General features: G+C 34.5%; 1 protein-coding gene and 3 non-coding genes across 4 annotated transcripts; 3 read left to right on the forward strand and 1 right to left on the reverse strand.

Moving 5' to 3' along the window:
• Positions 1–2,625: 2,625 nt before the first annotated feature.
• On the reverse strand, positions 2,626–7,187 carry LOC135153951 (uncharacterized). Its single transcript, XM_064098907.1, has 5 exons — positions 6,942–7,187; positions 6,781–6,832; positions 5,124–5,176; positions 3,240–3,368; positions 2,626–2,847 (listed from the first exon to the last, which is right to left on the reverse strand). Exons 1-5 carry the CDS (start codon positions 6,979–6,981, stop codon positions 2,636–2,638), a joined length of 486 nt encoding a protein of 161 aa, XP_063954977.1. The 5' UTR covers positions 6,982–7,187; the 3' UTR covers positions 2,626–2,635.
• A 3,680-nt stretch (positions 7,188–10,867) lies between these two features.
• TRNAK-UUU (transfer RNA lysine (anticodon UUU)) lies at positions 10,868–10,940 on the forward strand. Its single transcript has one exon. It is a non-coding gene; the product is annotated as a tRNA-Lys (tRNA).
• An 869-nt stretch (positions 10,941–11,809) lies between these two features.
• On the forward strand, positions 11,810–11,882 carry TRNAK-UUU (transfer RNA lysine (anticodon UUU)). Its single transcript has one exon. It is a non-coding gene; the product is annotated as a tRNA-Lys (tRNA).
• Positions 11,883–12,754: 872 nt separating this feature from the next.
• TRNAK-UUU (transfer RNA lysine (anticodon UUU)) lies at positions 12,755–12,827 on the forward strand. The gene has a single exon. It is a non-coding gene; the product is annotated as a tRNA-Lys (tRNA).
• The last annotated feature ends 87 nt before the right edge of the window (positions 12,828–12,914 follow it).

Below are 12,914 nucleotides of genomic sequence, written 5' to 3' on the forward strand. Positions count from 1 at the left end.
CTGCTATTTCGTGCAAAGTCTCTATTGGGTGTTTTCAAGTTTATTATATTGTTTGAGTTACGGAGTGTGTGGGTAGAATGTTGCTTAAGACTAATCATATTACATATAAAATGCGGTAAGAGCTTATTGAGTAACATAAATATTAAAACAAGTGCTTGTTTTTTCATCTAAGGACAATGATATTTTGTGAATTTCGTGACACACTGATGGGAGTAACGTAATACATAGAAAATCTAAATAATACTAAGCCCTAACTCTCAGCATTTGGTTATTTTTTGCCAGGCCAACCAAGATTTCGAATTTGCTTTTTACTCGTAATTGTATGAGATTTTTTTTTCTTGTGTGTGCATTAATCCATCACGCCTAGAACACACCACTGACAGCGCTATGCGCATCCACTTTGAATATATTAAATTATTCTCTTAGAAAATTGATATGACCTTGCATTAAAAACATTACCATAACTGTATTTCAGGGCGGAAGAGGTGTCAGTCTCCAATTATTTTTTTTATTTGTGAAAATGGAGGAGAGAATGAAGAAGATCATAAAAAGAGGGGTTATGTGTTCTATCTGTGTAAAACCATATTTTGAACGATAAAAATGACGTCATCTAAATATTATATTGCACTCCCAAGTCCGAACCGCTATACACCACGATGTCAGAATAAATTCATCAATTTTCAATTGTCTTTTATCATTCGGCACAAGAAGAAAGTTAGCTGGAAAAAAATGAAACATTCTTTTTCTCTTAATGAGTGTTAAACATATCTAAACAATATGATTTGGATCAAAATCTTCCTACGTTTATATTTATTTTCTTATACATTCTATTCATTTTCTTTTTGTTTTAGATTTCATTCATTCTCCGCAAAGCTGATTTGCGAAAATTGATTGAATCGTTTGAATTTGAATAGAAATTAAGAAGTTTGTACTTGATTTTGATTCCTATTGGTTTGATTAGGCCTATTTTAATTACGTATTTTTAGTGAAGGCAAACATTGTAAAGCCGAAGAGTCTCTGTAAGTTAGGAGAAATTTAACAAATGTGATCTGGTAATACAGCTAAAGCAGTCTTCTATGTAAGTTGTTATTGTTTGTAAGTATCTAATACTCAGGAATGAATAGTAAAAAAAAATCACGGTCATTAACAAGTCTAATGGTTAATTCCGAGTGATAAAAACTCAGACGACCCACAAATATCCCTAGTTACAATTCGTTATTTCGTTATTCTAAAATGTTCAACAGTCCAAAAATTCATTATTTCACACGTTAGTCAGTCTAAGGATTATACAGGAGGTTCGTCCGAAATTAAATAAGGTTCAATATTCGGGAAGATTCTGAAGGTTTGACAGCCCCAAAATGAAGTAATGTTCCTATAGTCTATTTGTTATTGTTTTTTGTTGTTGTACTGAAAACCTTATTACATTTTCGAACTCTTTATCGAAATTTTGGAATAATGAACCTTGTTACAATTCAAGAATAAGGAACTGTAGGAGCAGTGTTTACCTTATCTTATACTCGGATTTACGAACCTACGAAATAACAATCCGAAAAAAATCAGTAGCGTAATGAGTTAATGGCGTATGGGGTAACAATTTCTTTATAGAAAAATGCATGTACACAAGAGTCAAATTCTGTGATAGATTTGACATAATATTTGGAAAATAATACCACATTTCACACTTTTCCTTTCCTTTTCTTCATTTTCTGATGTTTTTCTTGGTCGGAAAAATTGGGGCTCCATGGCCCCCAAAGTCCCCCCCCCCCCCCGAAAAAAACCCTGTACACCCGTGACCTGCTTAATAACAGATTAGTTGATTTATTGGGTTGATTTGATATGATAAAATGATTTCCGTTTCACATTTGTACATAATATGATGAACATATTACAATTAATTAAAACAAATATTACAAAACACAATATGACAGGTACAGATTAATGATTACGTTTAAGTTTGCCAGATATATAGTTGCACAACATACAATACCGTGCGAGAAAAAAAAACTTGACACCTCACAAATCCCCAAATATTTCATGAACACATATATATATTATATATGGCCTGAAAGAGTATCTTATCCCGAATAATTTTAGACCATATTTACGTGGTATGTCTTCACGCTTGGATGATCAAGGGGTATTCTTTGCAGTAATGCAAATTTTTATTTGAGCCAAAGAAAGGCGTGACTGCAATAAATGAATCAAGAGGCCAATTATGTCATAATCACACATGATCATGAGTTATAGTAAACACATTTGCAAATCCCTTTTCAATGAAATTAGCTTGAGAATTGATACTAAAAACTGTTTATTAAACAATGATAATGTAAATTATTGAGAAGGTGTTTTGAAATGGTTTTTAATGCAACCCTTGTAGGATTATGACACCATTGACATCTGGATTCATTTATTGCAGTCATGCCTTATATTGGCGCAAATCCAAATTAACATCACTGCAAAGAATACCTCTTGATCATCCAAGCGTTAACACATACCGCATAAAAAAATTGGAGAACATACTTTTTCAGGCCATATATAATTATGGGTTAAAGACATATTTTTCCTTATTTTAATTGGGGATTTGTGAGGTGTCAAGTTTTTTTTACTCACACGGTAGACATGGAAGAGAAATGTATTAAAGTGTAATTACCAAAATGTTTTCAGCCTCATATCTAGCTAAGCAATGTTCATCCGAGGCCCATCCGTCGATGAAGCCGACGTTGAGTCCAGTTAGATTACGAAAGTTGATGGTCGATGATCTCGGAGCGTAGAGGGCTACGTCCTTTCTTTTCACAAAGGCTCGGGTGAAGTCAAAACTTAAACTTCTCGGGTAGGTTTTAACCCAACCTGGAATGAAAGAGAGTCAGAGTGAGGCTAGAAAAGAAGAAGGCCGGGTTGAAGTATCATTATCATCGTCGTTATCATCGTCATCATCACCCTCGTTATCTTTAATACCATTGTCATCATCATTACCACCACCTTCATCACTATCATATCATCATCGTCATCCTCCATCGTCGTCATCATCATCATCATTGTCATCATCATCATCATCCTCCATCGTCGTCATCATCATCACCATCATCATTTTCCTATTTACCATAATTCTTTATCACCATTTTCATCATTATCGTCATTATCATTATAATCACCACCATCATCACACATCAAAATGTTCTTAGCCATCTTGACCGTCGACATCACACCAACTTCCAAATTCATTTTCCCATCCACCTCACCTGTGCACGCATCGTACCAACCGGACAGCAATCCCTCTCCTCCCCGTGCCTGCTGGCCTGGTTCCGAATCCCAACACCGTTGGTTGACGTCCTTCATTAGAACGCAAGTCTTATTAGCGAGCCGACAGACTGAAAAAAATGATCAAAATAAATCCCTTGAAAACATTAATATTGATTACAAAATGCTGAATACATAACAGAACGACAGAGAGGGTGAGAAAGTAGGTAGGTAGGAGAAAGTGAAAAGGCATATAGGCAGGCTGGATAGGAGGGAATAGGCATTCAAGATCCACTTAAAACAGCCGAAAAAGAGTGACTACATAAAATATCTTCAGAATTATTAAGGCGTTTATCCACAAATCATTCATATTCATTAAGGGGGAAATTACCGAATTTACCGGATATACAGACTGCGCAAACTCCTGTATTTGTGTTGCGAATGGTACATTATACATTACACACACTTATTATATCCCCTTGGCAGAGAAGGGCTTGAACAACAACTAAAAATCGACAAATAAAAATACATTTTACCGTTGCCCCAAGATGAGTGTTGATTAAGCGGAATAAATGCATTATTGGAAATTGCATGTCATCATTAAAATGCAGCGAGTGAGCTGATGATGTAATCTACCTACTTTTCTTATGTATTCCATATCATAGTATAAAATGAAATTGTAATGATTTCAATTTTCTGCTCCAAGAATGTACAAATATGACCGACTACTGATTGAATGTACCTCTGCTGAAACTTGTTATGTGTGATAAGAAACATAAACTAATTAAATAGAATGAAATAAGGTAAAAAGAACGAGAGGTCATGACATCATTTACTCGCTCATTGCGTATTCATGCCAAAATGTGCGAGAACCATTTCGGATAACAAATAACGAAGTTATTGAATTTTAAAGATTTGCATTATTCTGGTGAAACAGTTCTAGGCATGTCTTTATGAATATTAATTAGGTGGGCTGATGATGTCATATCCACAATTGTTCTTTTGTACACTCTAAATTACAGGGATTTAAAATAAATCCTGATCGGCTGTGAATAGGGGCCAGTCGATTTTGGATTTAGATTTAAATCTTAAAGATTTAGATTTAAATCTTAAAGATTTAGATTTAAATCTTAGAGATTTAAATTTTAAGCATTTGTGGATTGAATATAAATCCTTAATATTCAAATCTAAATCCAAAATCGACTGGTCCCTATTCACAGCCGATCAGGATTTATTTTAAATCCCTGTAATTTAGAGTGTATTTTATCGTATGACATTAGGTTTATTAAAAAAAAATTCTACCAAGAACTAAAGTAATTGGATCGACAACTGATTAGTTATTTATTGCCGCAACTTATTTCATCATAATGGAGACACATCATTTACACATGTATGAAAAAATGAAACATTTATGATTTCATGTAATAACAAAAGAAAAAGAAAAAGTGGGATGTGACATCATCATCAGCCCACCTAATGAACATTCATGATAATGTGCATATAACTGTTTTCACAAAATATTGTTAAACTTTAAGATTCAATAACTTCGTTCCGATATTGATGAAATTTTCAGCATTTTGCTTTATGAACTTTACTCTGTTTATTTAGATATATTTTCAGCCCGGACCATCCCTTTAAAACCCAAAGACTATCTATTATTTATTCAATGATTATGAAATGTTCACCATTTTGCTCCTGTACTTTAATCAAATTATATCATTTGGGGAAAGGCGTTCCCCTTCGACAGTTTTGCCACCCAATATAGGCACATGTGCTAGACTTCTCCCGAGACCAGAAGAATTTATTCAAATCCTTAATAGGTTAGCGTGCTTGCAGTTTCGAAGGTAAGGGGTGGAAGAGGGGGGGGGTCATATGTCATATCCTACCTGCTTCGACCACATCAATGTTGTATCCTTTGATCTGATAAGACGCCTCGTCCCTGAGAAGGGGATAGAAACCAATCAACAACAGGTGTAATCAAACTGAAAGGATTAACACTTACTGGTACACCTTTCTGGTGCTATAACCATGCAGCATCTCCGCGTCTTATGGTAGTGCATTTCTTCTATACTTTCTAACCGTTATCTGTGTTTGAAAACATTTAATTCATCATTCACATGCCTTTTGGAATTAATAATTTAATAAATCTACTTTCAACTTTAGCTGGTAGGCATATAGGTATCGAAACGACTTACAATCAGGGTGAAACAGCTATACGAGACACCATCCGGGAAAAGTGTAATCAGAACATGCACGTTCAGAGGTGATGCACGCCAATGGCCCTGGGAAGCGGGTGTGCTGAGGGTGCTAAAGCACCCCCAAATTTTAACTTTGGGGGTGCTGCGTATGTTATTTACTATAGGCAGCACCCCTTGATATCTGGTATGCTATATAACATAAATGTAACCAAAATGATCTTCATTTTTAGTGAGAACCTGTTTTAGCTTATCTAATTTTTCTCGCACCAAAATCACCTTCATTTTGTAGTTAAATACATTTTTATTTTGTCTTTTATTTATTAATTAATTTTTTTTTTTTTTTTTTTTTTTTTTTGCTTTTCAAATTTAAGCCAGCCCCCTGTTAAAAGACAAAACCGTTCCTAGGCCCATGTGCAAGCCCCTGGTTTGTCTGCATATCAATAGGAAATACTATTTCTTCAATTAAAGGAGAATGAAACTCTTGGAGCAAGTTAGCTTTTGTGAAAGCAGAAAAATCAAAGAATAAGATCAACAAAAGTTTGAGTAAAATAGGACTAGCAATAGAAGAGTTATGAGCATTTGAATGTCGAGATCACTAATGCTATGGAGATCCTCCCATTGGCAATGCGACCAAGATCTATGATGTCACAGATGAACAACTCTCCCCTTTTGGACACTGAAAATATACCCCAAAACATCTATTTTTGCTCATTCTAATCATATGACAAACGATTCATCAATGATATAATGTTGTGAAACCTCTGTACTTGTCCTCTTATAAAGAGAACAACTCACCTTGTGATAGACTCTATAAAAGTGAGAATATAAGTGAAATAAGTACTAAAGTAATGAGGGAGTTGTACGTGTGTGACATCACAGATCTTGGTCGCATTGCCAATTGGAGGATCTACATGGCATTAGTGATCTCAATATTCAAATGCTCATAACTTTCTTATTATTCATTCAATCTTCCTCAAACTTTCAACAATATGTTTCTTTGATTTTTCTCTTTGATATGGATTCGGCTGGTTTCAAGGGTTTCATTCTCCTTTAACGTGTGGATTTACATCGGAGCAGTTGTCGCCGGGTTAAAGTCATAAGACCGCCGCGATTGGCCTTTCGTAGATGATCGTGGAAATTTTTAACCATTCATTTTTTTTCTCTCTACGATCAATACGATTGCCACGGCTAATCTAAACTGATACGATCTGATCAAATCACTACGATCACTCCACGATTAGGTACGCAGTGTAAATCGTGACAGTGAGGTACTAGGTATATAACAAATCAGCAGTTTGCTCTTTATTAATTTTGAAATTGAACTTTCATTGATGATAATACTTACAGATACTCAAGGTTGACACCAAAATCTCCGATTGCTAGGGTCCACACCTTCTCTGTAATGAATAATCAAACGACAACCATGAATGTCAAGAACATTGAAAAAAAAATTAGATGCGACATATTAAGGCTCGTAATGTAAAGGCTTGGTCCCACTTCACTTACGGATGCAGAGAGGATGTAAAACGGACAAGAATATTGCCATCCGTTGGGAAACGTTATGTATCCGTTGTGTACTCTTTACGCTCTATATCCATCGAGCATCCGTCCACTCTGATTTCATTGTTCGCCCATTTTGTCCATTGTCTGGGAGCGGATGAAAACCGATGGAGCCAACCCGAAATTTTGCTTGTCCACTGTACCCGTTATGAATACGTTTTGTGTCCGTCGGCCAGTGGGACCAGACCTTTATTGAATAATCAAAGAAGAATTGAAATCCAAGGAACGCTATATAACAAAGAGATTCCTCTGTCATTAAACCTACAGAAGAATTTGAATTTAAAGCATTGTAGTACGCAGGGGCGGAAATCTTTCACAAAAGGTAGGGGGGACACAGGGGCGGATCCAGCCTTCGCCAATAGGAGGGGGGCGGAAATTTGTTTCAGCCATATTTTCCCCAATCGGCAGCTCGAAGATGATTTGTTTGTTTCTTTGAAGGGGTAGTCCTCATTAGTCACTTCTTAGCTTTATTCTTATGAATTCATATATAATATCATAATCCTTATTTATATGATGCGAGCGCGAGCTAATTTTTTGGAAATGTTATGTATTTTTTCCTAAAATTTGAACATTGTGGGCAATGTTTGTTATCCTGAAAAAAATACTACGAACGCAAAGCGCGAGCAGAAATGAACTGATGGAAAAGATACCTGTTAAAGACTGCGTGCAGTTAGCATTTAATAATCAAATAATGCGAGCGCGAAGCGCGAGCTGATTTTTTTTTACATTTTCACCTAAAGAATATAAATTCTAAGCGCTTTTTGTAACTCAAGCAGAATAGGTATATAAGTAGACAATTGATGCGAGCGCGAAGAGCGAGCGGAAAATTTCGAGATTTAGTCCTATAATATATACTGAACGAGACACTCTATTCATGTTTTGTAAATCATGAAAAGGATGAGTATTAATAATGCGAGCGCAAAGCGCGAGCAGAAAATTTGTATATACGATTTGAACTGGTACCTGTTGAAAAGGTACCTGTTAAGGACTGCTTGCACTTAGCCATGAAGGCGTTACATATTTCAACAATAAAAAAAACGCGAGCGCGAAGCGCGAGCTGAAAATTTTTGAAAATTTCTAAAGAAAGAATGGAAAATTTTAATCAAATTTTGTAATCGTGAACAGGGTAGCTATATAATTCAACAATTGATGCGAGCGCGAAGCGCGAGCAGAAAAAAAATCGAGATTTAGACCTAAAAATGGGCCACTCTGTTCATGTTTTGTAAACAGCCATAGGCTGATCGAGGGCTTTTTACCGTGTTTAAATAAAATAAATCAATCAAAATCAATGTTTTGTAAATCATGAAAAGGATGAGTTATAGGGGGTCTTCCTACATTAATAATGCGACCACAAAGCGCTAGCAGAAAATTTTGAATATTGTGATCTGAAACTGGATAATGATTTAAATAGAGAACAAGTTGAGTATTTGAATAAACATGCGCGCGCGTGTTTCATATTTAGACCTAGAATCTAGGCAGTCTAAATACATCTTTAATCATGAAAATCATGAAACTTTGATATTCCGATCTGAAAAAAGAGTCAATTACAGCTTTATATTTCAAGCATTTTGTAGAAAAATTGTAAGATGGATATGGATCGCACTTTAAAAAAAGAGCTAAAATTTTCATTATTATTACTTTGAGTTTTGACATAGGACAGGGACATCCTTATGACATGTAATGAAAATGATGACTATCTTCCTATTCCTCTTGCTAAGCGCGAGATGAAACAAAAGGGACAATTTAACTATTAAATCAATATCATATTTATTAATGCCTAATGAGGGCGCGAAATCTGATGATATTATGGCATAAGAACTGGACATTTCACTTTTGTAATTATGAATAGGATGCATCAGTTAATATATTTTTAACCATTAATGCGAGCGCAAATCGCGAGCTAAAACTTTTGATAAACTGTCATGTAAAGGGGATTTTAAGTAGTTTGTTGCATAATCAATATTGAAACATACTTAACTCGCCAATCAAAATGCCAGCCTGCAGCGCTAGCTGATACGTCTTGACAATCAGACCTGAAAAGGGATATTTTGAAAACTTTATGGAATACACGAAAATAATAGGTACCTGATAAATCAAAATTTGCGAGTGCGCAGCGCAAGCAGCAAATGTTGATAAAAATATTTAAACCATTAAACTGACATTTTTACAGAGCACTTTTTAAAAATCAATTTGTTAATCACACAAAATAATGAAAGTTCGATTTCCGAGGTGAAATATGTTTTGTATATTGACTTACAAACTTGATATTTGAGCTCCATATTGAACAAGATATGTAAATCACCTAACAGGCAATGCGAGCGTGAAGCGCGAGCGAAAATTTTATATAGTGGCACGAAAGATTCTTTTTATTTTCCAAGTCTTCCCCTCATCTTATTTTATGCACTCGTCGTCCTTCTTTTCTTTTCCTCCTCTCTTTTCCATCTTTTTTCCTTCCTTCTTTCTTTCCCTTTTTTCTTTTTTGCTCCGCCAATAGGGGGGGGGGGCCCTAGGTCCCCCTAGATCCGCCTATGGGGACAAGGGCGGGAAAATTTGACAAGCAAAAAAAAGGTTATCATCCCAAAAGTACGGTCATCTCGTCCCAACTCGTCCCAAAATACATGTTTTATTTCGATTCAGAATAATGCATTTCTTACCATCATAAAAGACAAAAAATATTAGGGGGGACAATTGATATTGTGTCCCCCCCTACTATTTTGAGTAGGGGGGACACGTCCCCCCTGGGATTTCCGCCCATGGTAGTACGGCGGTCATAAAGGCCGTAACAACAGCAAAAACACATTCAACAGGTTATATAAAAACGAGGGTCGTTGCTATGTCAGTAAATATGTTGCCGTTTTAGGCATCATTGAGCCCCTCCACCTGCTCGATATAAATTACCACGTGTATTAGGATAGTCTTTATACAAATACCCTTTCATAAAACAAGATGAAATAAACTGAGAATTTTTCATAAAGATTTTTTTGGGGGTCAATCAATTTTAATAAAAAAAAAAAAACTTGGAAGCAAAATATAATCATTTGATTCCTTTGCAAGTGTTAATTTGTACGATGAATGGGGGAAGAGAAGCGGAAAATTGGTTATCATCCTCGAGTGTAATGGTCAGACTACATGATCAGAATGTTGTATCATGGGAACCACAGGAACTACATCAGTTTAGGTCATGGGCTGGCGCTGTTCAATTTTAATTTCGTACATTGGGTTTAAATGGTATAAGAAACTCCATGGGTATGATATAATCATTCCATACATCGTATATCGGTTAACAGATGGCATTGGTCCTTATGAAGTCTCAATGTTAATTGTGTTACAATTATAATCAACCATCTTTACCTTGCTTGATACTTTCACAATTCATTCATTCAACCTAATTCATATTGATTATATGATTGAAGTTGGTTAAAATATGTACTTAATAACTACTGGTAAAAAAAAAAACATGTATGCAAAATGAACTGGGAGTATAGGGTCATTATTTTATAACAAATTCAAGAATACTTTGTATTTTTTCTTTTATTGTTATTTAGTAATGTATACATTTCATATTTTACAAGGATATTTATTTATGCTTATCTACGGAAATCTGTATCATTTATTATTGTTTGTATTGGGTTGTTGATATTTGAAAATGTAGAATGTTGACATGAATAAACCTTGAAATTTGAAGCTTCTATATTAATTGTCTTAACCACCGGTCAGGAAGTTTTTAATGAACCTTTGAGATGGTACGAACATATTATGAGAGTGTACAATGAGATTCCATAATGATGATGATTTCAACTAGAAATCATTATAAATTATTCATTATAAATATGCTTTCAAATCTTTAAACAATTTTTTAATGAGCCGTCAAAGCCCGGTTAGCTCAGTCGGTATAGCATCAGACTTTTAATCTGAGGGTCGCGGGTTCGAGTCCCTCATCGGGCGATGGTAACCATTTTCATGAAAGTTATGATATAAGCCCTTTACGTTTTTGACATATAAATGTAATCTACATTTTATTTACACAATGCAAAACTTCCAAATGCCTTATCTTTTTCGATATCGAATCTTGATAAATGTTTGTATATTTCATTCTAAAAATTCGGCTCAACTCATTATTCAAAATATAATAATTATTACTGGAGATTTAATAATTGAGAGGCTCTGTATTTAATATTCCATGAACGAAATTTGTTTTTAAATGAAACAATCTATCTCTATCTTAGATTTAGAGGTTAATTTTGCGATGAAATATAAAAAAAACTAAGAAAATGTGAACTAATTAATCAAGGACATCATTAGATCACTTATTAGATTTTAATTCATGTTGATACACAACAAACTCAAGCCCGGTTAGCTCAGTCGGTAGAGCATCAGACTTTTAAGCTGAGGGTCGCAGGTTCGAGTCCCTCATCGGGCGATGGTAAGTATTTTTTTCTTTACGAAGAGCATGCTAGAACTTTGAAAGCCTTTTGAGTTTTTGACATCTAAACATAGTCATTATAAATTTTGAGCTTTCTTATTGCAAAAACTCTAATAATTAGCCTCAACTTTTGTATACGAAATGTTTAAAACATTATAAAAATGAAATACCAAATAATTAACATTAATGTATATAGAATTGTTGAATGACAAGTCTAAATAAATACATGCAATTTCTATTGTTCATAGAAGAGTTAAAACATGTTTTGATTATCGATAGTATTTGAGATGAAATGTTTCAAAACATTAAGAGTTTGTGAACTAATATCTTAATGACATAATCGGCTCTATTATCTGAATTGGATCCAGTTAAAATGTATACATATCTACAAGCCCGGTTAGCTCAGTCGGTAGAGCATCAGACTTTTAATCTGAGGGTCGCGGGTTCGAGTCCCTCGTCGGGCGATGGTTACCATTTTCATGATAGTTATGATACAAGCCTTTTACGTTTTTGACATCTAAATATAATCTTCATTTTATTTATACAAAGTAAAACTTTCAAATGCCTTATCTTTTTCGATATCAAATCTTGATGAAAATAATGTTCATATATTTCATTCTAAGAATTCGCCTCAACTCATTATTTGAATTATGAAAGTTATTGTTTGAGATTTAATGACTGAGAGGCTCTTTATTTAATGTTCCATGAACAAATGTTATTTTCATGAAACATCCGATCGCTATTTTATATTTCATAGGTAAGTTTTGCGATTAAATAAAAAAAAGGAAGTGTCAACTTATTAGCTCACTAATTAGAATTTGAGTCATGTTAATACACAACTATCTCAAGCCCGGTTAGTTCAGTCGGTAGAGCATCAGACTTTTAAGCTGAGGGTCGCAGGTTCGAGTCCCTCATCGGGCGATGGTTAGTATTTTTTCTTTACGAAGATCATGCTAGAACTTTGAAAGCCTTTTGAGTTTTTGACATCTAAACATAGTCATTATAAATTTTGAGCTTTCTTATTGCAAAAACTCTAATAATTAGCCTCAACTTTTGTATACGAAATGTTTAAAACATTATAAAAATGACATACCAAATAATTAACATTAATGTATATAGAATTTATAATTGAGAAGATCTTTGTTGAATGACAAGTCTAAATAAATACATGCAATTACTATTGTTCATAGAAGAGTTAAAACATGTTTTGATTATCGATAGTATTTGAGATGAAATGTTTCAAAACATTAAGAGTTTGTGAACGAATTTATTAATGACATAATCGGCTCACTTATCTGAATTCGATCCAGTTAAAATGTATAAATATCTACAACAAGCCCGGTTAGCTCAGTCGGTAGAGCATCAGACTTTTAATCTGAGGGTCGCGGGTTCGAGTCCCTCATCGGGCGATGGTTACCATTTTCATGAAAGTTATGATACAAGCCTTTTACGTTTTTGACATCTAAATCTAATCTTCATTTCATTTATAAAATGTA

Source organism: Lytechinus pictus, chromosome 4 (assembly GCF_037042905.1).
Source record: "Lytechinus pictus isolate F3 Inbred chromosome 4, Lp3.0, whole genome shotgun sequence".
NCBI lineage: Eukaryota > Metazoa > Echinodermata > Echinoidea > Temnopleuroida > Toxopneustidae > Lytechinus > Lytechinus pictus.